At 58.0% G+C, this 24,456-nt stretch overlaps 2 protein-coding genes across 6 annotated transcripts; one reads left to right on the forward strand and one right to left on the reverse strand.

Moving 5' to 3' along the window:
- Nucleotides 1-1,142: 1,142 nt before the first annotated feature.
- LOC119705041 (zona pellucida sperm-binding protein 3-like) lies at nt 1,143-8,789 on the reverse strand. Its single transcript, XM_038146975.1, has 9 exons — nt 8,392-8,789; nt 7,092-7,210; nt 5,590-5,693; nt 4,290-4,467; nt 2,733-2,853; nt 2,549-2,640; nt 2,211-2,335; nt 1,950-2,033; nt 1,143-1,763 (listed from the first exon to the last, which is right to left on the reverse strand). The coding sequence occupies exons 1-9, from the start codon at nt 8,698-8,700 to the stop codon at nt 1,654-1,656; spliced, it is 1,242 nt and encodes a 413-aa protein (XP_038002903.1). The 5' UTR covers nt 8,701-8,789; the 3' UTR covers nt 1,143-1,653.
- A 4,656-nt stretch (nt 8,790-13,445) lies between these two features.
- PML (PML nuclear body scaffold) lies at nt 13,446-20,862 on the forward strand. Of its 5 annotated transcripts, none has more exons than XM_038147568.1 (7): nt 13,446-13,549; nt 15,074-15,778; nt 17,491-18,068; nt 18,772-18,809; nt 19,076-19,144; nt 19,260-19,452; nt 20,326-20,862. In XM_038147568.1, exons 1-7 carry the CDS (start codon nt 13,461-13,463, stop codon nt 20,412-20,414), a joined length of 1,761 nt encoding a protein of 586 aa, XP_038003496.1. In that variant the 5' UTR covers nt 13,446-13,460; the 3' UTR covers nt 20,415-20,862. The 5 variants fall into 5 exon arrangements, with proteins under 5 accessions (XP_038003496.1, XP_038003499.1, XP_038003498.1 ...); XM_038147571.1 differs by having other exon boundaries at nt 13,466-13,549; nt 15,201-15,778; XM_038147570.1 differs by lacking the exon at nt 13,446-13,549 and adding an exon at nt 14,377-14,433 and having other exon boundaries at nt 15,201-15,778.
- The last annotated feature ends 3,594 nt before the right edge of the window (nt 20,863-24,456 follow it).

Below are 24,456 nucleotides of genomic sequence, written 5' to 3' on the forward strand. Positions count from 1 at the left end.
GAATCGTTTTTATTCCGAATTCTCCCGGCATTCCCGGTTTTTCCCCCGTTTCCCGAAGGAATCCAAGGCTGGAATCAAAGCAGGGACCCCAAAATGCTCCATCAAATCCTCGTGATCCTACAAATCCTTGGGAATTTTTGGGAATGTCCCCAAGCTGGGGGGAAGAAACAGCTCTGGGAATTTTGGGGAGGGAAATCCCATAATTTTTTTTTAGGGATTTTTTCTGTTTTCCCGCCTTTTCTAAAGCCGGGGAGAGCAGAAGTTGGGATTTGGGAATTTTTAGGCTGGGAATGGGGTCGGGAATGGGGACAGTGGGAATAGAATGGGGACATTGGGAATGGGGACATTGGGAATGGAATGGGGACATTGGGATTGAGATTGGGGCATTGGGATTGAGGAGACTGGGGATGGGATTTGGGACATTGGGATTGGGAATGGGGACACTGGGAATGGAATGGGGACATTGGGAATGGGGACATTGGGATTGGGGACATTGGGATTGGGGACACTGGGAATGGAATGGGGACATTGGGAATGGGGACATTGGGAATGGGGACATTGGGATTGAGGAGATGGGATGGGATTGGGGACATTGGGATTGGGAATGGGGACACTGGGACAGGAATGGGGACATTGGGAATGGGGACACTGGGACAGGAATGGGGACATTGGGAATGGGGACATAGGGATGGGAATGGGGACATTGGGAATGGGACATTGGGAATGGGGACACTGGGATGGGAATGGGGACATTAGGAATGGGAACATTGGGATTGGGGACACTGGGACAGGAATGGGGACAGTGGGGTTGGAAATGAGGACAGTGGGAATGGGGACACTGGGAATGGGGATAGTGGGACAGGATCTGGGACACTGGGACAGGAATGGGGACACTGGGATTGAATGGGAAAGAGGGACACTGGGACTGGGGACAACCAGGATGGGACTGGGAACACCGGTATTGGGAACACTGGGAATGCGGACACTGGGAAGGGAATGGGGACATCAGGATGGGACTGGGGACACTGGGAATGGGGACACTGGGATTGGGGACATCAGGATGGGATTTGGGACACTGGGATGAGAATGGGGACACTGGGACAGGAATGGGGACATTGGAATGGGAATGGGGACATTGGGATTGCAGACACTGGGATTGGGGACATCAGGATGGGATTGGGGACACTGGGATGGGAATGGGGACCCCAGGATGGGAATGGTGACACTGGGACAGGACTGGTGACCCTCCCCGCCCCATTCCTGGGATTCCCTCCCAGAGTGACCCCTCAGACACCGCCGGTCCTTCTGGGATTTATTGGGATTTCCATCGGTCCTTGTGGGATTTATTTGGAATCCCATCAGTCCTTCCGGGATTTATCGGGATTTCCATCGGTCCTTGTGGGATTTATTGGGGTTTCCCTTGGTCATTCCGGGATTGTTTGGGATTTCCCTCGGTCATTCTGGGATTGTTTGGGATTGCCATTGGTCATTCTGGGATTTACTGGGATTTCCCTCGGTCATTCTGGGATTGTTTGGGATTTCCCTTGGTCATTCCAGGTTTTATTGGGATTGCCGTTGGTCATTCCGGGATTGTTTGGGATTTCCGTCGGTCCTCGTGGGATTGTTTGGGATTCCCGTCGGTCATTCCGGGGTTTATTGGGAATTCCGGCGCCTGAGGCCGATGGCCAGCGCGGCTCCGGCCACAGCCACACCGGCCACCGCGCAGGCCAGCGCTGTCCCCACGGCCAGCGGAGTCACCGCGCCTGCGAAGGGACACCGAGTGACACGGAGGGGAGCGGGGATTGTCACCGGCTGCCACCCAATGTCACTTAGTGTCACCCAGTGTCACCTGGTGTCATCAGTGTCACCCGATGTCATTGGTGTCCCCCAGTGCACCCAGCGTAACCCGGTGACACCATGTGACACCATGTGTCACCTCAGGGACTCACCCTGGTGGCCCTCGGGGCGCTGGCCATGCTGGGCACTCGAGAGCAGCACGGGACCGATGACAACGTCAGCTTCGGAGGTGGCACCTGGGGACGTGGGGACAGTGAGGGACAAGAGACAGTGAGGGACAGTGAGGAGGGATCACCCCCTCTCCACAGGCCCCATGTCCCCGTGTCCCCCCTGTTCCCATGTCCCCCTATCCCCCTTTCCCACTGGCCCGGTGTCCTCAGTGTCCCCGTGCTGTCCCCGTGCTGTCCCCTCACCGTCCCCGTCGTGTCTCCGGTAGCGGTGGCCGTTCCAGGGCTCTGCTGGCCGCGGGCCGCGCTGGCCGCAGTTGCCCAGCTCGCAGCAGCTGCAGATGTCCCTTGTCCCCTCCACGGGAGCCCAGCTGCGGCGGGGAGGTGACACCGTCAGCCAGTGCCACCTGGGCGGGCAGGTGCCACCAGGGAGGCGACACCAGGGAGGTGCCACCAGGGAGGTGACACCAGGGAGGTGACACCACAGAGGTGACACTGGGGAGGTGCCACCGGGCAGCTGCCACCAGGGAGGTGCCACCAGGGAGGTGACACCACAGAGGTGCCACCGGGGAGGTGCCACTCACGTGTTGCGCGCCTTGCTGAAGGAGCAGGCCTTGTTCAGCGCGTCCGGGCTCTGCTCGGCCGGTGTCACCTTCAGGTGGCATGTGATGTAGATCTGCGCCAGGGGACACTGCTGGGGACACCGCGGGGCCACCGGGGTGGCGTTGGGGACAGCGGGGTGTCCCCGGGGTGTCACCGGGGCCTTACCAGGCTGCGGGGGTCGCCGGCGAAGCGGAAGGCGTCGATCTGGAAGCGCAGCACGTCCTGCCGCGGCCGGGGGGTGACAAAGGCCGAGCTGGTGGCATCGGAGCGCCCGTCCACCAGGCAGCTGTGGGGACAGCAGGGTCACACCTTGGGGACAGCAGGGTCACACCTTGGGGGCAGCAGGGTCACACCTCGGGGACAGGGGCACAGCCACGGGGACAGCGGGGTCGCAGCCCTGGGGACAATGGGGTCACAGCCCTGGGGACAGTGGGGTCACAGCCCTGGGGATAGCGGGGTCACAGCCCAGGCTGGCACCACTGTGTCCCCAAGTGTCCCCAGATCAGGCGGGGAAGTGACAAGGGCTCAACACCTCCTGGTTGTCCCCAGACCCCAAAATGTCCTCAAATGTCCTCAAATGTCCCCAGCTCACCCGTTGAAGTCAACGATGCAGTGGGGTGAGATGAGACTGTCACCACCATGTCCCAGACGCCAAATTGCCCCCAAATGTCCCCAAACTCACCCCTTGAAGTCGATGATGGAGCAGTGGGGTGGGATGAGGCGTCACCACCCCTGACCGTGTCCCTCACCCCCAAAGTGTCCCCAAGTGTCCCCAGGTCTGACGGGGAAGTGACAAGGGCTCAGCACCTCCTGGGTGCCTCCAGACCTCAAAATGTCCCCAAATTGTCCCCAACTCTCTCATTGAAGTTGATAGTGCAGTGAGGTGTCACCACCCCATGTGTGTTCCCCAGCCCCCAAATTGTCCCCAAACGTCCCTGAATGTCCCCAAACTCACCTGTTGAAGTTGATGAGGGCGTAGTGGGGCAGGATGAGGAGCCACCTTCCCCCTGACCCCAAAACATCCCTAAATGTCCCCAAACTGTCCCCAAAGGTCTCAGAAGGTCCCCAAACTCACCCGTTAATGTCGATGACGGAGCAGAGGGGCAGGATGAGGTGTCACCACCCTTGACTGCGTCCCTGACTCCAAATTGTCCCCAAATGTCCCCAACCCATCCTTTGAAGTCATTGAGGGCGCAGTGAGGTGTCACCACCCCCTGACTGTGCCCCAGACCCCAAAGCGTCCCCAGACATCCCCAAACGTCCCCAAGTGTCCCCAAACCCACCTGTTGAAGTCAACGATGGAGCAGTGGGATGGGATGAGGAGTCACCACGCCCTGACCGTCACCCTCACCCCAAATTGTCCCCAAATGTCCTCAAATTACCCCCAAACATCCCCAAATGTCCCCAGATGTCCCCAGATGTCCCCAGCTGTGCCCAGTGCATCTGTTGAAGTTGAAGATGGCATAAGGGGGACAGGATGAGCTGCCACCCTTCCCCTGACCCCAAAGGGTCCCCATATGTCCCCAAAACATCCCCAAATGTCCCCAAATGTCCCCGGCGCACCCGTTGAAGTCGATGATGGCGTAGTGGGACAAGGAGGGCTCACCACGCCCTGGGTGTCCCCCAGACCCCAAAACGTCCCCAGACATCCCCAAACATCGGCAGAGCGTCCCCATATGTCCCCAAAACATCCCCAAATGTCCCCAGATGTCCCCGGCGCACCCGTTGAAGTCGATGATGGCGTAGTGGGGCTCGCTGCCCGCGCCGGGGCCCAGGCTGGCCACGCACGAGTCGACGAAGAGCCGCAGCGGGACGTGGCTGTGCGCGCCCACCTCGGCCTGGATGTTCAGCACGTCCCCCAGGCGGAACGCCGAGAGATCCCGCTCCGAGCTCCAGTCCTCTGGAAAACCCCACGGGAAAAGGGATTGGGAAAGGGGGAATCCCGAGAAATCCCGCCCCGAGTTCCAGTCCTCTGGAAAACCCCACGGGAAAAGGGATGGGAAAGGGGGAATCCCAAGAAATCCTACTAGGAGCTCCAGTCCTCTGGAAAATCCCATGGGAAAAGGGATGGGAAAGGGGGAATCCTGAGAAATCCTGCTCTGAGGTCCAGTCCTCTGGAAAACCCACAGGATCAACCCCAAAGCAACCCCAAAATGAGAAATGGGATGGGAAAGGAGAAACCCCGAGGAATCCCGTCCTGAGCTCCAGTCCTCTCGAAAACCCCACGGGAAAAGGGATTGGGAAAGGGGAAACCCCAAGAAATCCCGCTCCGAGTTCCAGTCCTCTGGAAAACCCCATGGGATCAATCCCAAAGCAACCCCAAAATGAGAAATGGGATGGGAAAGGGGGAATCCCGAGGAATCCCGTCCTGAGCTCCAGTCCTCCGGAAAACCCCATGGGATCAACCCCAAAGCAACCCCAAAATGAGAAATGGGATGGGAAAGGGACAGGAAAGGGGGAATCCTGAGAAATCCCTCTCAGAGCTCCAGTCCTCTGGAAAATCCAATGGGAAAAGGGTTGGGAAAGGAGGAACCCCGAGAAATCCTACTAGGAGCTCCAGTCCTCTGGAAAATCCAATGGGATCAACCCCAAAGTGATCCCAAAGGGGAAAAGGGATGGGAAAGGAATGGAAAAAGGGGAAAAGGGGATGGAGAAATGGGGGAAAGGGGAAAAAGGGATGGAAAAGGGGGAATCCTGAAAATGTCCTCTCAGAGCTCCAGTCCTTTCCAGAGCTCCACTGGAAAACCCAACGGGGTCAACCCCAAACCCACCCCGCAAGGGGAAAAGGGATGGGAAAGGGATCAAAAAGGGGGAAAGGGAGATGGAGAAATGGGGGAAATGAGGGAAAAGGCCATGGAGAAAAGGGGCAAAGGGGAAAAGGGGAGAAAGGGCATGGAGAAATGGGGGAAATTGGGGAAAAGGGCATGGAGAAATGGGGGGAAAAGGAGATGGAGAAATCAGGAAAAGGGGGAAAAGAGATGGGAAAGGGATGGGAAAGGGCAGGAAAACCGCGATCCCACACCGTTCATGAGGCGCAGGGAGAACAGGAGCTTCTCCTGGGAGGCCAGCGCGGAGTTGAAGGGAGCCCAGGTGGGACGGATGGAGCCGCTGGAGACGTTATCCCGCCTGGAAAAGGGAATGGGATTGGGAATGGGATCGGGAATGGGATCAGGAATGGGATACTGGAGACGTTATCCCGCCTGGAAAAGGGAACAGGGTCAGAATGGGATCCGGAATGGGATTGGGAATGGGACACTGGGAATGGGACACTGGAGATGTTATCCCATCTGGAAAAGGGAACGGGGTTGGGAACAGGATCAGGCTTGGGATCGGGAATGGGGACGCTGGGAATGGGACACTGGAGACGTTATCCCGCCTGGAAAAGGGAACGGGGTCAGAATGGGATCGGGAACGGGATCAAGAATGGGATCAGGAATGGGACAGTGGGATGGGAATGGGACACTGGGAATGGGGATGGGACACTGGGAATGGGGACACTGGAGGCATTATCTTGCCTGGAAAAGGGAATAATGTCGGGAACGGGACACTGGGATGGAATGGGACACTGGGAATGGGGATGGGACACTGGGAATGGGGACACTGGAGGCATTATCTTGCCTGGAAAAGGGAATAATGTCGGGAACGGGACACTGGGATGGAATGGGACACTGGGATGGGAATGGGGGAACTGGGAATGGGAATGGGGACACTGGGAATGGGGACATTGGGTTGGAAATGGGGAAATTAGGAATGGGGACACAGGGAATGGGGAGCCGCTGGAGACATCAACCCACCTGGAAAAGGGAATGGGACATTGGGATGGGGTTGGAGACACTTGGAATGGGGACATTAGGACAGAAACAGGGACACTGGGAATGGGGACACTGGGAAGGGGGACATTGGGAATGGGGAGCCACTAGTGACCTTATCCCATCTGGAAATGGGAATCAGGATCATGATATGGGAATGGGACAGTGGGAATGGGGACAGTGGGTGGGAATGGGGACCCCAGAATGGGAATGCTGGGAATGCGGGTTGGGATCCTGGAGACACTGGGAACGGAGCTGGGACACCAGGATGGGAATGGGGACACTGGTGACGTTATCCCACCTGGAAAAGGGAATTGGAAATGGGAATGGGGACACTGGGAATGGGGACACTGGGAACACGGGATGGGATCCGAGATGGGAATGGGATTCCCAGGAATGCTGGGAATGGGGGATGGGACCTGGGATGGGAATGGGATTCCTAAGAATGCTGGGAAGGGATCTCAGGATGGGAATGGGATTTGTGGGAATGCTGGGAATGCAGGATGGGATCTGGGATGGGAATGGGATTCCCAGGAATGCTGGGAATGAATTCCAGGATGGAAATGGGATTTCTGGGAATGGGAATGCTGGGAACGGGGGATGGGATCTGGGATGGGAATGGGATTCCCAGGAATGCTAGGAATGGGGGATGGGATCCGGGATGGGAATGGGATCCCCAGGAATGCTGGGAATGGGGGATGGGATCCGGCAGAACCTGGGGTAGTGGCACTCGATGGGAATGACGGCCGGGTCGCTGCGCACGATGGCGGGGTTGCTGCCGGGGCTGGGATCGTAGCTCAGCAGCGTCCGGTAAATCAGGGAATCCGGAGTGACCTGGGAATGAAAACCGGGAATTCCAGGGGAAAAAGGGTTCCTCAATCCCGGGTGAGTGGGAAGTGGAAGAAGTGAGGGAATCTGGGGTGATCTGGGAATGAAAACCAGGAATTTCATGGGAAAAGGGAGCCCAGAAAAGGAGGGAATTGAAATAAATGCGGGAATCTGGGAATAAAAATCAGGAATTCCGTGGGTCTCCAATCAGGGGTATCAGCAGGGTGAGGGGGAATTCCAAGAAATTGGAGAATTCGGGGTGATTTGGGAATAAAAGTGGGGAATTCCTTGGGAGAGGTCACGCTTCATCCCAGCAGCACCACTGGGCTGACTGGGAATGCTGGGGGAATCCATGGAAATGGGGGGAAAAGGACGGAAAAGGGGGAAAAAGGGATGGAAAATCCTCAGTTTTAAGGGAGTTGAATTAAACCCGAAGGAAAAGAGACTTTTCCCATAGGAATGGGAAAAGCTGCGGGAAGCCCACTCAAATTCCCAGGAAATCGCGGCTCCTCCTTCCCCGGGAACGATCCCGGATCCAGCCCCTGGATCTCCACAGAACCGGGAACACGCGCGGCCCCGGAGCCGCTCCCGGTGGGAATTCCGGGATGCGAACAGGACTCACCAGCATCTCTCCTGACACGGCGGGAGCCGCTCCAGGCGGAAATTCCGGAATAGGAACTGGAACTCACCTGGATCTCCCTTAAATCTGGGATTTGCACGGACCCGGGAGCCGTTCCCGGTGGGAATTCCGAGATGGGAACGGGACTCACCTGGATCTCCCTTAAATCTGGGATTTGCACGGAGCCGGGAGCCGTTCCCGGTGGGAATTCCGGGATGGGAACGGGACTCACCTGGATCTCCCTTAAATCTGGGATTTGCACGGAGCCGGGAGCCGTTCCCGGTGGGAATTCCGAGATGGTAATCCCAGGATGGGAACGGGACTCACCTGGATCTCCCTTAAATCTGGGATTTGCACGGACCCCGGAGCTGCTCCAGGCGGGAATCCCGGGAGAGGAGCGGAATCCCAGGATGGGAACGGGACTCACCTGGATCTCCCCCGACACCTCGGGATCTCCTGGAGCCTCTCCCGGCCGGGATGCCGGGATCGGGACAAGGACTCGGGAATCCGCACGGTCCCGGGAGCCACTCCCGGCGGGAATCCCGTCGGGACGAGAGGCGGGACTCACCTGGACGGTGCTGCCGCACTCGTGCAGGCCGGCGCTGAAGGTGACGGTTTTTTGGGACGGGTCCAGGCGGGAATGGCGGCAGGCGGCGGGGCCCAGGCTGAGCTCGGCGGCGCTGACCAGGCGGCCGGTGCCGAACAGGTCGCGGTGCACGGTCACCACCAGCTGCGCCTCCTGGCACTGCACCTCCACCGGCGCCCGGCCCCGGGAGCGCCGCCCGCCGCCGCCCCGCGCCCGCTCCCAGCCCGGGGGCGCCGCGGCCGCGGGGGCCGCGCTCAGCAGCGCCAGGAGCAGCAGGATTGGGGAGCGCATCCCGGAAAACCCCTGCGGCTCCCGGCGCCGCGCTCCAGCCCGGATTTATACCGAACCCGGCTCCCCCCCTCTGGAATTCCAAGGGCGCCCCCCCACCCTCCACCCCCGGCGTTTCCGAGGTGCGAGGGGTCGGGAGGAGCGTTCCCGGAGGGGTTTTTTGGGAATTGTTTATCCCGGCAGGAGCCGCGGAGCCGCGCGCCGAGGGAATTGTTTGGGCTCCGCGCTGATAAGGAGCGAGCCGAGGCTCCGCTTTTCCCGGGATCCCGAATTCCAGGGATAACCCCAGAACTCCCGGAGCGCTGCTTTCCCCTCGGATGGGGATTTTTGGGAAGAGGAAGGCGGGGAGAAGGTTCTAGCCCCCCCAAAAAAATGGGATTTGAGTTGGGATGGTCGGGAATGACGGAGACCCCCCCCCAGAAATGCAGCCCCGGGAGCGAGGCCGGAGCCAAAATTCCTTCGGTTTTTTTTGGGGACAGAGCGTGGCTTCCCCTCCCCCCTTCCCAAAAATCCTCATCCAAGGCTCCGCTTTTCCCCGGGATCCCGAATTCCAGGGATCATCCCGGAGCGCTGCTTTCCCCTCGAATGAGGATTTTTGGGAAGAGGAGAAGGGGGAAGAACGTCCTGTCCCAAAGGAAAAAATGGGATTTGGGGGGGTCCCTGTTAGCCCTGAATTCCAGCCAAAATTCCTTCCTTTTTTTGGGATGGAATGAGGGGAAAACACCACTCCGGGGTGGTCACTGGAATTTGGGATCCCGGGGAAAAGCGGAGCCTTGGATGAGGATTTTTGGGAAGAGGGGGAGGGGAAGCCACGCTCTATCCCAGAAAAATCCGAAGGAATTTTGGCTCCGACCTCTCTCCCAGTCTTGGAATTTTGGGGTCTCCGGAGATCTGAACCCCTCTGGATGCGCAAATCCCGAGTTTTTCTGGGATACAACCTGGGATCCTCCCCCCTTTCCCAAAAATCCTCATCCAAGGCTCTGCTTTTCCTGGGATCCCGAATTCCAGGGATGATCCCGGAACCCCCGGAGCACTGCTTTCCCCCTGGATGAGGATTTTTGGGAAGAGGAGCGGATGGGGAAAACCTTCTATCCCAAAGAAAAAATGGGATTTGGGTTTGGATCATCAGGAATGACGGAGACCCCAAAAGTTCCTGCATCTTCCCCAATTCCAGGGATAATCCCAGGACCCCCTGAGTGCTGCTTTCCCCTGGGATGAGGAATTTGGGAGAGGATCCCACGCTCTGTCCCAAAAAAAATGAAGGAATTTTGCCTCCTGAGCTTGGAATTTTGGGGTCTCCGTCATTCCTGGTGATCCCAACCCCGCTGGATGCACAAATCCCTGAGTTTTTTGGGATACAGCCCGGTTTATCCCCCTTTCCCAAAAATCCACATCCAAGACTCCAGGACCCCAAATTCCAGGGATAATCCCTCGTTCTATCCCAAAAAGGAAATTATGGGATTTGGGTTTGGATCATGGGGAATCACCGAGACCCCAAAAATTCCTTCATTTTCCTCCCTCCTGGCTCTTCCCATTCCGTTGGATGCAAGGAAAAGGGAAGAACAGGGAAAACTCCCTGGAATAAATCCCACAAACTTTCCGGGCTCATTCCCAATTTTCCTCATTCTTGTGGGGTTTTTTTTCATGCCCTTTGTTATCCCAGTCCTGGATTTTTATGGAATTCTTTGGTTTTTTAATGGAATTGCTTTTAATGGAATTTTTAATGGAATTTTTTCATGGATTCTTTGTTTTTTGCAGTGACATTTTAATGGGATTTCTGTCCCTCCTCACTCCACCCCTGCCCCTTTCCCAGTTTTCCATCAGCTCCATTTTTCCCAAATCCCAAAATCCCTCTTTCCCCTTTTTCCTCTGGGAAAAATCCGCCCAGATTTGGGATTTTTTTTGCCAAAATCGATCCCAAATGAATTCCTGGCATCGATCCCAAAGGAATTCCCGGGGTTTTGGGGCTGGAACCGCCTCAGCATTTCTAAAACTTTGCTGGATCAGCATCAACCCCTCCGCTGCTTCCAGGGGTTTTCCGCTCATCCCAAAATCCCCCAATCCCGAGGGGTTTTTTTAGGGGTTTTTCCCCCCCCCTTTCTGTGTTTAAAATACTTTGGAAGCGGCGCGGAAATTCCCGGAATTCCAGAGGCTGAGCTCCTGCGTCAGGGAGATATCGGGAATTCCGGGAATTCCGCGGCCCAGGAGGGAAAATCCTTGGATTCAAGGCCTCTCCTCATCCCCGGAAACTTCTGGGATTTCTTTGGGATTTTGGGAAAAATCCCTCGGGATGGAGCCAGAGGGGAAAATTCTGGGAATGGGAGGGAGGGGGTCCGTAGGGAAAAGGGGATTTCTGATTTCCTGGGAAAAAATGGGAGTGGGATTTTTTGGGAATTCCCGCAGAGCTGGGAAAGCACCAGATCTGGGGTTTTTTTCCCCCCTAAAAACCAAGGTTTAATCCCAGGAATTCTGGGAGCTGCTGGAATTCCAAGGGTTTTCCCTCATCCCAGATTTCTTTGGGATTTTCCTGGGTTTTCCCTCATTCCCAGCTCTGGGGTTGGGATTTGGGCTCTTCCCAAGTTTTTAGGATCAAAATCTCTCTGGATCCCAGGAAAACCAAGGAGTGATCCCAAAAAAACCCCACGGGATGATCCCATAAAAAAACTGGATTGGGAAGGAATCCATGAGGATTTGGGGCCGGGAATTCTTTCCCAAATCCAAGGATTTGGATCACCCCAAATCCCAAATCCCCCTCAGAATCTCATCCCAAGGAATTCCAGCTGAGGTGATCCCGCAATTCCCAATTTTCCATGGCCAGGAATCCCAAACCTAAGGGGAACAAATCCCGGCTCTTCCCTTTCCCACAAATCCCCAAATCCATGAAAAATCCCAAAGTTCCCTCCAGAATTCCCAAATTTTTCTTTTCCCAGCCCTGCAGAATCCCAGGATTCGGGGATGGCAGTGGGAAAACCCAAAACCCTGTTAAAAAAGAGGGGGGGAAAGCAGGAAAAGGGAATTTTGGAGCTGCTTTTGGGATCGGGGGAGGGAATTCCGAGCGCAGGAATTCCAAGGATTGTTTTTCCTGGTGGGATCCAAGAATTCCAAACAATCCTTGGAGCAGGGATCGGAATTCCGGGGTTTGGAATTCTTGGGGTTGCAATTCCCTCCTCTCTCTCATCCCAAACTGAGATTTTTTCCTCCAAAAAAAATCCCAGGTTTGTTCCCATTCCTGGATTTTCCAGAATGTAAAAAATCCATGGAAAAATGGGAGTTTAGGAAGAGCTTTTCTCCTTTTCCTGGAGGTTTTTCCTGGGAAAAATCCCTGCTGGAGGTGGGAGGGATCTGATTCCAGAGGGATTCCTGGGATTTTTGAGATCAGGGACCTCCAAAGGCAGGAAAAATTGGGAAAAATCCCACCCGGGATCCCAAATTTCCTCCTTTTCCTGCTGGGAAAAAGCTGATCCCAAATCCTGGTGGGAATTCCGAGCTCTTCCCCCTTTTCCAAGGGCCAAAAATCTGGGAAAAAAAATTGGAGTTTTGGGATTTGGGATCCCAGAATCTCAAAAATTGGATTTTTGGGATTTGGGACTCCAGAACTGGGATTTGGGGTACCGGAATCTTTCCAGGAAAAATTGGATTTTTGGGATTTGGGATCCAGGAATGCCCAATCCCAAACTGGGATTTGGGATCCCAGAATTCCCATATTTCCCAGTTCCAAACTGGGATTTGGGGTCTCAGAATTCCCAATCCCCGACTGGGATTTGGGATCCCAGAATTCCCAGTTTTCCTAATTCCAAGGTTTAATTTAGGATCTCGGAATTCCCAGTCCCAGACTGGGATTTGACATCCTGCCATTCCTAGTTTTTGGGACTTGGGATCCCAGAATTCCCATTTTCCCCAGTTCCAAACTGGGATTTGGGATCCCAGAATTCCCAGTTTTCCCAATCCCGGATTTCCATCTCCAGCCCCTCCAAATCCTTGGGATTTCCTTCGGGGTGGATTTCCAGGGATCTCCTGGGATTTCCCGGGAATTTTGGGGCATCCATTTGGGATATTTGGGAATATCCCATAAATTTCCCCGGGAGCGAGGATTTCCCGCTCTGGATTGGGGTTTCCATGGGAATTCCAGCTGGGAACAGGACGATCCCATGGGATCACCGGGAGTTTTTGGGGTTGGGAACGTGACCCCAAATGGGGCAAACCCCACAGGATCCCGGATCCCGATCCTGACCCTGCCGTTCCCAAGGAGAATCCCAGGGATCACCGGGAATTCCGGGGTTCCCAAACTGGGAATTTTGGGGTTGGGAATGTGACCCCAAATGGGGCAAATCCCAGGGAATTCTGGGATCTGGGGACACTCAAGGGACACCGCAGCAGGGTTTGGGGTCACCGGGCTCAGGGTGGCACACGGGGGTTTGGGGTCACCTGGGATGGTGGCACTCGAGGACTTGGGGGTCACCTGGGGACAGAGTTTGGGGTCGTCTGGCTTGGTGACATTCCCGGGACACCAGGACGAGCTTTGGGGTCACCGGGGCTGAGGATTGATGACATACTTCTGGGGTTTTTCTGCTGCCACCTCAGGTGACAAATCCGAGTGGTGCCACCCCCGCTGCCACCTCAGGTGACAAACCTGAGCGGTGTCGCCACAGGTGTCGCCACAGGTGCCACCGCGGGGACAATTCCCCGGGATCCTCCCGCGGTCCCGGTCCCTCTCTGGCGACATTCGCGACACTGTGCGAGGTGGCGTTGTCGCCAGAGCGGGGATGGGGACAGGAAAGAAGAGCGGCGGCGCTTCCTGGTGGCTTTGTCATGTGACGGCGCCGGAGCGGATCCGATCCCAAATCCCGGCCCGGTGAGCCGATCCCGTTCCGGGAACGCGGGGATTTGGGATCGGGGGCAGCCCAGCCCCAAAAGCGGGAGGCAAAAGGGTTTTGTCCCCAAAATCCCCGCCCCGGCCTTGTGGCGGTGCCACCCCCCCCCAACCCCCCCGTGTCGCGGGGTGGGAAAGGCGGGGATCCTGGGAATGGGGCCGGGATTAGGGCCGGGAATGTCCCTCCGGGGGACACTAGGGACGGACCGGGACCGGAGCGGGACCGGAGCGGCCCCGGCACGGCGGGGGCGGGGCTCGGGCACCGGAACGGCCCCCACGGCACCGGCAGCGCCTTCCCGGGACGGGATCCTCTTCCCGGCCCCACATCCCGCTCCCACAACCCCATCCCGCTCCAATAACCCCATCCCGCTCCAATAACCCCATCCCGGTCCCACATCCCCATCCCGGTCCCACATCCCCATCCCGGTCCCATAACCCCATCCCGGTCCCATATCCCCATCCCGGTCCCACATCTCCATCCCGGTCCCACATCCTCATCCCTGTCCTATATCCTCATCCCGGTCTCATATCCTCATCCCGATCCCATAACCCCATCCTGGCCCCACTCCACATCCAGATCCCACATCCCCATCCCGATCCCACATCCCCATCCCGATCCCATATCCCGATCTCTATCCTAGAATCCCCATCCCGATCCCAAAATCCCCATCCCAGAATCCCCATCCCGATCCCATAACCCCATCCCAGAATCCCAATCACGATCCCGCATCCCCCCGGTCCCCGCACTCCCAGATTCGCCCGGCACCGCCCCGCAGCTCCCGGGCTCCCCTCCCTCCCTCCCTCCTCCGTCCCTCCCTCTCCCCGCTCCTCCTCCCGCCGCTCCCGGCCCCGCCGTGGCCCCGCAGGTACCGGAGGGGACACGGGGACAACTGGAGCCCCTGGGGGGACCCGCGGGCGGCTCCTGCCCGGGGAGAGGGGGCGGGTGCGTTTTTAGGGGGGTGGGAAGGGGGGTCCGGGGTTTTTCTGGCTCCCCCAAATATTCACTGGGGGGACGGGCGGGGTTTGTCCGCGCTGCCGAGCTGGGGCTGAGGAGTGGCGAGGGGGACACCTCTGGGGACACCTCTGGGGACAGGGCTGGTCCTGGGGACAGCGCGGCCGGGGAGGATTTGGGATCGCTGCCAAGGGGCTTTTGGGGTCGCTGCCGGGGAGGATTTGGGATCGCTGCCAAGGGGCTTTTGGGGTCGCTGCCGGGGAGGATTTGGGATCGCTGCCAAGGGGCTTTTGGGGTCGCTGCCGGGGAGGTTTTGGTGTCGATGTCGGGGGGGGTTTTGGTGTCGCTTCCAAGGGGCTTCTGGGGTCGCTGCCGGGGGGGTTTTGGGGTCGATGCCGGGGGGGTTTTGGGGTCGCTGCCGGGGGGGTTTTGGGGTCGCTGCCCGGGTGTCCCCGCTTTTCCCTCTGTCGAGGCAGGAAGGGGCGGTGGCGGTGACGGCACCAAAACCGTTTTGCTTTCGTTTCCCTCGACGCTCGGGAAATCCCAAACTCCAGGAAGGCCGAGAGCGCGGGGAGGGTGGGGACGAACCTGCGCGGGGCGGGACAGCAGAAACCCGAGCGGGATTTATGGGGCCGAGCCCCAGCTTCCTCCATCCCACGGGAGAGCCCCGCATCTCCGCAGATGGAGACGGAACCGGAGCCAGAAGCGGAACCGGAGCTTCGCCCGGAGCCGGGCCCCGCCGCGCCCGCCTCCCCTCCGTGCCAGCCCGCGGAGGGCGAGGATGAGAACGAGGAGGAAGATGAAGATTTCCAGTTCCTGCGGTGCGAGGGCTGCGGGCAGGACTCGGCGCAGCCGCGGCTGCTGCGCTGCCTGCACACGCTGTGCCCGGCCTGCCTGAGCGACAGCAAGCAGTGCCCGCGCTGCCAGGCGGCCACGGGCGCTCCGGCCGTGGACAACCTGCTCTTCTGCAACCTGCGGAGCCGCCTGCAGCTCTGGCGGCAGATCCGCAGCTCGGGCGGGCCCGGCTGCAGCCGCTGCCGCGCCGAGGCGGCGCTGGTGTGGTGCTCGGACTGCGAGGAGTTCTTCTGCGGGCGCTGCCTGGAGGAGCACCAGTGGTGGCACAAGAAGAAGGCGCACAGGGTGCGCAGGGTGGAGGAGCTGCGGGCGGGCTCGGCGCGGCAGTTCCTGGAGGACACGCGCGGCTCCTGCAGCCTCTTCTGCTCCAGCGCCAGCCACCCCGAGGAGAGCCGCGTGTGCAGGTGGGAGCGCCGCGCCCAGCCCCGGCCCGGCCCCAAATGTGGCCACGGTGCCACGTCTTGTCCCGGCCCCAAATATTGTCCCGTCCTCCAATCTGGTCCTGTCTCCAAATCTCGTCCTGTCCCCAAACCTCGTCCTGTCCTCAGATCTCACACTGTCTCCACACCTTGGCCTGTCCCCAAATGTTGGCATGGACCCAAATCTCATCCTGTCCCCAAATCTCATCCCGTCTTCAAAACTCATCCTGTCCCCAGAACTCATCCTGTCCCCAAATGTCATCCTGTCTTCAAAACTCATCCGGTCCTCAAAACTCATCCTGTCCCCAAATCTCATCCCGTCTTCAAAACTCATCCTGTCCCCAGAACTCATCCTGTTCTCAAAAATCATCCTGTCCCCACACCTTAGCCTGTCCCCAAACATTGCCACGGCCCCCAATCTTGTCACGTCCCCAAACCTCGTCCTGTCCCCAAATCTCATCCTGTCTCCAAACCTCACCCTGTCCTCGAACCTCCCCCATCCCCAAGTCTCATCCTGTGCCCAGATCTCACCCTGTTCCCGAATGTCCCCTGTCCCCAAACCTCGTCCCCTGCCCAAAACCTCATCCTTTCCCCAAAACTCATTCTGCCTCCCAAACTCATCCTGTCCCCAAATCCTGCCCTGCTCCAGGAGGTTTGGGGGTGATGCTCCAGCCCGGCATGTGCTGGAGTGGGATGAACCCAAATCTCATCCTGTCCCAAAATCTCACACTGCCCCAAATCTCACCCCGTACCCAAACCTCATCCTGTCCCCAAATCCCCTCCCGTCCCCAAATCTCCTGTCCCCAAAGCTCTGCCAATGGGATTTTGTCCCCCGTTTTTGGGGACTCATGGCAGTGACCCCACAGAGACCCCAGGGAGCCAGGAGAGCTCCAGCGGGGATTTGGGGAAAGGTTCCAGAGGGGGCTGGGCTGTCCTGGAAGGGGCACTGACCACTGACCATCACCGCCTGTCACTGACCATCACTGACCGTCACTGACCGTCACTGACCATCAATGACCATCGCTGACCATCCCTGACCGTCACTGACCGTCACTGACCATCCCTGGCCATCACTGACCATCGCTGACCATCCCTGACTGTCACTGACCGTCACTGACCGTCACTGACCATCAATGACCATCACTGACCATCCCTGGCCATCACTGACCATCGCTGACCATCCCTGACTGTCACTGACCGTCACTGACCATCGCTGACCATCACTGACCATCACTGACCATCACTGACCGACACTGACCATCACTGACCATCACTAACCATCACTGACCGACACTGACCATCGCTGACCGTCACTGACCATCCCTGACCATCACTGACCAACACTGACCATCCCTGACCATCACTGACCATCACTGACCATCACTGACCATCACTGACCAACACTGACCATCACTGACCATCACTGACCATCGCTGACCACTGGCCATCACTGATCCCTGTCCCTCCCTGCCCCCTGTCCCTCTCTGGCCAGTGTCCATCACTGACCAGTGTCCATCCCTGACCCCTGTCCATGACTGACCCCTGTCCATCCCTGACCGCTGTCCATCCCTGACCCGTGTCCACCCCCCCATCCCGGGAGCCAATCCTGGTACCCTAGAGCAGCTCCCGGCTGTCCCCACCCCCGCGTGGCTCCGCTGCCACCGGTCCCTGATGCCACCCGTGTGTCCCCCCGCCAGCATCTACTGCCCTCGCTGCGAGCGGGCTCTGTGCTGTCCGTGCGCGCTGCTGGACACTCGCCACGCTCCCTTCCGCGACCTCCGCGCCGAGAGCCGCCGGCGCCAGGAGGAGCTGCGCTCGCTGCGCCGGGACCTGCGGCGGCTCCGCCGCTCCTTCGAGGCGGCGCTGGCGCGGCTGCGGGGCGAGGCGGCGCGGCGGGAGGAGCAGCGGGAGCGCCTGCGGGAGCGCGTCCGCGCCAGCGCCGAGCGGCTGCAGGAGCTGGTGCGCAGCGAGGCGGAGGAGCTGCGGGCGCTGCTGGAGGCGCGGCCGGAGAGCGGCCGGAGCGGGCTGGCGGAGGAGCTGCGCGGAGCCGAGGGCGCGCTGCTGCGGCTGGAGGCGGCCGAGAGGCTGGTGGAGAGGCTGGGGCGCTACGGCGGCGAGCAGGAGCTGATGGACATGCAGCCCTTCGTCAAGGGCGCGCTGCTGGAGCTGCGGCGGCTGCGGCCGCCCGAGCCCCCCGCGCTCCGCGAGCCCCCCGACTTCGCCGAGTGCCGGGCGCGGCTGCGGGCGCTGGTGGAGCGCGTCACGGGGCGGCCGGGTGAGCGCCGGGCCGGGCCGGGCCGGGCCGGGCCGGGCTGGGGAGGGAGCTCCGGGCTGGGCGACTGCAAAGCGCCCTCCGTGAGCAGGGGCAGGGCTGGATTCTTCTTTTTTGTCTCCTTCTCCTTCTTCTCCTCCTTCTTTTCCTCCTTCTCCTTCTTTTTCTTCTTCTCCTTCTTCTTTTTCTTCTCCTTCTTCCTCTTTCCCTCCTCCTCCTTGCCCTCCTTCTTCCCCTTCTTCTCCTTATTCTCCTTCCTCCTCCTCCTCCTCCTTTTCTTATTTTCTTCTTTTATTTCCTCTTTCTTCTCCTTCTCCCTCTTTCCCTCCTCCTCCTTGCCCTCCTTCTTCCCCTTCTTCTCCTTATTCTCCTTCCTCCTCCTCCTCCTTTTCTTGTTTTCTTCTTTTATTTCCTCTTTCTTCTCCTTCTTCCCCTTTTCCTCCTTGTTCTCCTTCCTCCTCCTCCCCCTCCTCTCCCCGCTTTCCCTGCTCCAGCTCCTCAGCCCCCCAGAGCCAGGATTTGCTCTGTTGTTTTTGTGGAGCCCCTTTGGGTGGCTCTGGGGATGCTCATTCCCGGCTCCCCGGAGCCTCCCAAGCCCCCGGGGCCACCCCAATCCGGAGGGAAGGGGTTTGGAGCTGCCGGGCGGGACCTTCCCAGATCCAGAGGCTGCAGCTCGGGATCTCATCCTGGTTTTCTCCATCCCCAGATGTCTCCGAGGTGGAGGTGGCCCTGGACAACAACCTGGTGAGACACCGGGGTGCTCCTGCCCCATCCCAAACCTCTCCTTTCCCTCCCCATCCCAGTATTCCCACGCTTTCCTCACCCGCAAGTGCCCACATCCCAGCGGGCACTGCTCCATCCCTGGGGAGTTCCGTGACCACGGCACCGACCGCGGGAGCAGCCCCCAGACCCATCCCAAACCTCCTGTGCCTCAGTTTCCCCATTCCCAAAGGTGTTCCAGCCCCTCCGCTGGGATCCAAGTCCGTCCTAACTCACCGCTCTTCCCGCAGGAAGAGGATCCAATCCCTCCCAAACCCCGCAGCGTCTCCCCCAGCCTGGAGGAGATCCACGTGGAGCAGGTGAGGCCCGTCCATCCCATCCAGGTGGCATCCGCTGGGATCCAGGCGTTCCCAATCCCACCCCAATCCCAACGCCAATCCCAATCCCACCCCAATCCCAATCCTGCTTTTCCAGCCTCTCCCGCTCCCCTGCTGGAAGAAGCGGTCGCTGCCCAGCATGGAGAGGGGCAGCCAGGTGTCTCCCAAAATCCTGAAGCTGGAGTGTGACCACGAGCCGGGCCCCAGCCATCCCAAATTCCAGTGGGAAGTCCGGACAGAGCCCGGCCCCTCCACGTCGCGACACAACTGTGTCCGCGCCGGTGACACAGGTGGGCACCGGGAATGTCACCGTCCCTGGTATCCCACTTTTCCTCATCCCGTGGGATCCTTCCCGGCCTTTCTGTGCCCCCATTCCATAGGAATCTTGGCCAAGGGTGGGGATGATCCAGATCCATGGGGTGAGGGATCCATGGAATGAGGGATCCATGGGATGAGGGATCATTGGGATGAGAGATCTGTGGGATGAGGGATCCACAGAATTCAGGATCCATGGGATGAAGGATCCATGAAATGACGGATCTATGGGGTGAGGGATCTGTCGGATGAAGGAACCATGGGATGAGGGATCCATAGAATTCAGGATCCATGGAATTCAGGATCCATTGGATGAGGGATCCATGGAATTCAGGATCCATGGGGTGAGTGACCCATGGAATTCAGGATCCATGAGGTGAGGGATCCATGGGGTGAGTGATCCATGGAATTCAGGATCCATGGGATGAAGGATCCATGAAATGACGGATCTATGGGGTGAGGGATCTGTAGGATGAAGGAATCATGGGATGAGGGATCCATGGAATTCAGGATCCATGGGATAAGGGATCCATGGAATTCAGGACCCATGGGATGAGGGATCCATGGAATTCAGGGTCCATGGAATTCAGGATCCATGGGATGAAGGATGCATGGAATTCAGGATCCATGGGATGAGGGATCCATAGAATTCAGGATCCATGGAATTCAGGACCCATGGGATGAGGGATCCATGGAATTCAGGACCCATGGGATGAGGGATCCATGGAATTCAGGATCCATGTAGTCACCGCCATTCCAGGGTTGCCCCCACGCTCTGGTTGGTTCCTGGTGCAAAGCTGGGGAATGTTGATCCCGTGGGATCCAGAATTTTGGGATTTCCCTTGCAGAGGACGGCAGCATCATCATCTGCAGCTCGGATGACAGCGACGAGGACACCGTGCTGGTGACGGTGACACCGGAGCCGCCTCCCTGCTGACGTCCCACGGGATCCTCTGGCCTCATCCCGCAATTCCCGGCCTCCCATTCCCAGATTTCCGCTTGGGCTTTCCTCTTCTTGGCCCATCCCAAATTTATTCCTGGACTGAGCTCTGGTGTTCCAGAGTGGCCCCAAATCCCACCTGGATCTGCTGGGGTCTCCCCTTTGAGGCTGTGAGGTTTCCTGGGAATGGTCTTCTTCTTTTAAATCCTGTCTGGGTTGATCCCAAAATAAAATTTGGGATGGGAGTTGGGATCAGTGCCGGCCGATCCCATTCTCAAGCCCCTCCAAATGTGGGGAGATGATCCCAAGGGTGGGATCCCCTCTGGGATCCTCCATCAGCATTTGGAGCAGGGAATTCCTTGGGATTGGGATTGGGGTTGGTTTCCTGGTGTAATGAGGGCTTAAAATCCCAATTTTTTTATGTCTCCCCTCAATAAAGCTGCTCTGGGATAAAATTCCAGCTGCTTCCTCTTCTTCCTACCCTGCTTTTGCCGACCCATCCTGAGCAGAGGGAATCCCAGGAATTTTGGGGTGAAATCTCTCCCCGCTTCCTGCTCCGGGCACTGATCCCAGCATTTTAGGGACAGGAGAAATCCCCAAGGGCAAGGAGAGATCCCAGGGATAAAATTCCCACATTCCAGGAGTGGAGGAGCCTGTTCCAGCCACGTTCCCACAAAAATCTGGGGCTGCTGGGAAAGAGGGAAACGGAATTTCCGTTTCCCAGGAAAAGGGTGCGGGATTGTTCTGAGGGAAAACAGGGAATGAATTTGGGGCTCTGCTTTTATCCCACATCCCATTTTTTTGGGGGGGACACCCCCAGCTCCAGGAATGTTTTCCATGGATTAAATTCCTGGTATTTGTGTGTTCCCAGATCCCATTTTTGGGGCTCCCAAAATTCCCATGATTTCAGTGTTCCTGCCTCAATCCGGGCTGGATTTGGGATTCCCAGATCCCATATTTGGGGCTCCGCACTCCAGGAATGTTTTCCATGGATTAAATTCCCAGGATTTTTGTGTTCCTGCCTCAATCCAGTCTGGATTTGGGATTCCCAGATCCCATTTTTGGGGCTCCCAAAATTCCTGGGATTTGAGTGTTCCTGCCTCAATCCTGGCTGGATTTGGGATTCCCATTTTTGGGGCTCCCCACCCCAGGAATTTTTTCCATGGATTAAATTCCCGTTCCTCGCTCCCAAGGCTGTTCCCACCCAGCCCCAAGCCACCAGCCGGGATTGGGATCCCTTTTTCTGCCTTTTCCAGGATTTTGGGGACATGGGGACATCAGCCCAGGGGTGGCACCTGGCACTGTCCCCATCCCGGCCCTTGGGATTCCCAGTTGGAGCCTGGAATTCTGGAATTCCTCGGCCTTAAGGGTGTCCCCAAAAGTGACATTGTCCGGGGAATGTGGGGACACAGAGGGACCCCAAAATCCCCATCCCAACCCCTTTTGCCAGGATATCCTGGAGGTGCTGGCACTGGGTGTCCCATGGTGGTGGCACAGCGTGTCCCATGGAGGTGGCACTGGGTGTCCCATGGTGGTGGCACAGCGTGTCCCATGGTGGTGGCACTGGGTGTCCCATGGTGGTGGCACAGCGTGTCCCATGGAGGTGGCACTGGGTGTCCCATGGAGGTGGCACAGCGTGTCCCATGGAGGTGGCACAGGGTGTCCCATGGAGGTGGCACAGGGTGTCCCATGGAGGTGGCACAGGGTGTGCCATGGAGGTGGCACTGGGTGTGCCATGGAGGTGGCACTGGGTGTGCCATGGAGGTGGCCTCCGGTGGCAGTCGCGTGGCGCGGGCGGTGTCGCCGAGCGGGGCTGGCTGCGACAAGGCAGTGCCACCACCAGGTGTCCCCCTTGCACAGCGGCTCGCGGGCTGGCGCTGCTCTGGGGACACCGACATGGGGACACCGACACGGTGACACTGGGGACACTGACACACTGACACTGTGACACTGACACGTGTGACACTGGCCCTGTGACACTCACGTGAGTGACGCTGACATGGTGACACTGACACGGTGGCACTGGTGACACTGACATGGTGACCCTGTGACACTGATATGGTGACACTGACACGGTGACACTGGTGACATTGATGCGTGTGGCACTGGCCCTGTGACACTCACGTGAGTGACGCTGACCTGGTGACACTGACCCTGTGACACTGGGACACTGACACGGTGACACTGGTGGCACTGACACACGTGACACTGACCCTGTGACACTGACACGGTGACACTGGTGACACTGACCCTGTGACACTGACACGGTGACCCTGTGACACTGACACGTGTGACACTGACCCTGTGACACTGACACGGTGACCCTGTGACACTGACACGTGTGACACTGACCCTGTGACACTCACATGTGTGACACTGGTGACACTGGTGACACTGACACGTGTGACACTGACCCTGTGACACTGACACGGTGACCCTGTGACACTGACATGGTGACACTGACCCTGTGACACTGACACGGTGACCCTGTGACACTGACACGTGTGACACTCACACGGTGACACCGGGGGCACGGACACGGTGACACTGCCATTGTCACACCGCCATTTGTCACGCGCCCACCCGGACCCCCCGTGTGTCCCCCCAAATGTCCCTGGGTCACCCCCGGGCGGTGGCGCGGATGGGGGGGGAGGGGTGGCAGAGGAAGGAGGGGATTTTTTGGGAGCGGAGGGAGGGAGGGAGAGGTGGGAAAGGAGGGAGAAGGGAGAGAGGGAGGGGAAGGGGGAGAGGGTCGGGAGAGGAGGGAGGGGAGGGAGAGGGGAGGAAGGAGGGGGAGAGGGAAAGGGGTGAGAGGGGGAGCGATCCCAAAGGATCCAGGACGTTATTCCCAATCACACAGCAATCCTAAAGGATCAGGACGTTATTCCTAATCTAGCTGTGATCCCAAAGGACGTTATTCCCAATCCCACAGTGATCCCAAAGGATCAGGACGTTATTCCCAATCACACAGCAATCCTAAAGGATCAGGATGTTATTCCTAATCTAGCTGTGATCCCAAAGGACGTTATTCCCAATCCCACAGTGATCCCAAAGGATCCAGGATGCTATTCCCAATCCCACAGCGACCCCAAAGGATCAGGACGTTATTCTCAATCCCACAGTGATCCCAAAGGATCCAGGATGCTATTCCCAATCCCACAGTGATCCCAAAGGATGTTATTCCCAGCCCAGCTGTGATCCCAAAGGATCCAGGACGTTATTCCCAATCCCACAGTGATCCCAAAGGATCAGGATGTTATTCTCAATCCCATAGCGATCCCAAAAGATCAGGATGTTATTCCCAGTGCAGCTGTGATCCCAAAGGATCAGGACGCTATTCTGAATCCCACAGCAATCCCAAAGGACATTATTCCCAGCCCAGCAGTGATCCTAAAGGATCCAGGACATTATTCCCAATCCCACAGAGATCCCAAAGGAACAGGACATTATTCCCACAGACCCGGGCTGCGGGATTGGGATCAGCTTTTCCCTGTCCCAATCCTGCCCCAAAGCTCACCCATCCCAAAAAAGGGGGCTGGCATTTCTAGGGGGGCAGAACAACTCCCCAAATCCTGGAAAAAAGTGCCTAAAAATTCTACAAAAATCCTGAAATGTCCCAATCCAACTGTCCCAAATTTCCCTTCCATACCAGGAAAATCCCATTTTCCAGGCGTTATTAGGGCCATGAATGGCTCTGCTGGAATGACATTGACGATCCCAATGGGATGTGATTGATAATTCCTGGCCCCATCAACCGATTCCCAAATGAACACTGGGAAAAGGGAGCCAGGAGAGGGAGACGGGGGAAATTCGATGGGAGAATAATGGGATAAATCTGGTGTGGGCATGGAAACGGATCTGTGGCCTCCATGGATCCATCCATGGACCATTCATCCATCCTTCCATCCATGGATCCATCCATCATCCATCCATCATCCATCCATCCATCATCCATCCATCCATCCATCATCCATCCATCCATCATCCATCCATCATCCATCCATCATCCATCCATCATCCATCCATCATCCATCCATCA

Source organism: Motacilla alba, chromosome 10 (genome assembly GCF_015832195.1).
Source record: "Motacilla alba alba isolate MOTALB_02 chromosome 10, Motacilla_alba_V1.0_pri, whole genome shotgun sequence".
Lineage (NCBI taxonomy): Eukaryota > Metazoa > Chordata > Aves > Passeriformes > Motacillidae > Motacilla > Motacilla alba.

Coding starts and splice junctions, on each gene's coding strand:
- LOC119705041 (XM_038146975.1), bottom strand. CDS start 8,700: ATGCGCTCCCCAATCCTGCTGCTCCTGGCGCTGCTGAGCGCGGCCCCC. Junction 4,468..5,589: donor CTCCCTGCGCCTCATGAACG/GTGTGGGATCGC, acceptor GGGGTTTTCCAG/AGGACTGGAGCTCGGAGCGG. Junction 2,641..2,732: donor CCGGCGACCCCCGCAGCCTG/GTAAGGCCCCGG, acceptor CCCCTGGCGCAG/ATCTACATCACATGCCACCT.
- PML (XM_038147568.1), top strand. CDS start 13,461: ATGGGGACAGGAAAGAAGAGCGGCGGCGCTTCCTGGTGGCTTTGTCAT. Junction 13,550..15,073: donor CGATCCCAAATCCCGGCCCG/GTGAGCCGATCC, acceptor CCCAAACTCCAG/GAAGGCCGAGAGCGCGGGGA. Junction 19,453..20,325: donor TGTCCGCGCCGGTGACACAG/GTGGGCACCGGG, acceptor TTTCCCTTGCAG/AGGACGGCAGCATCATCATC.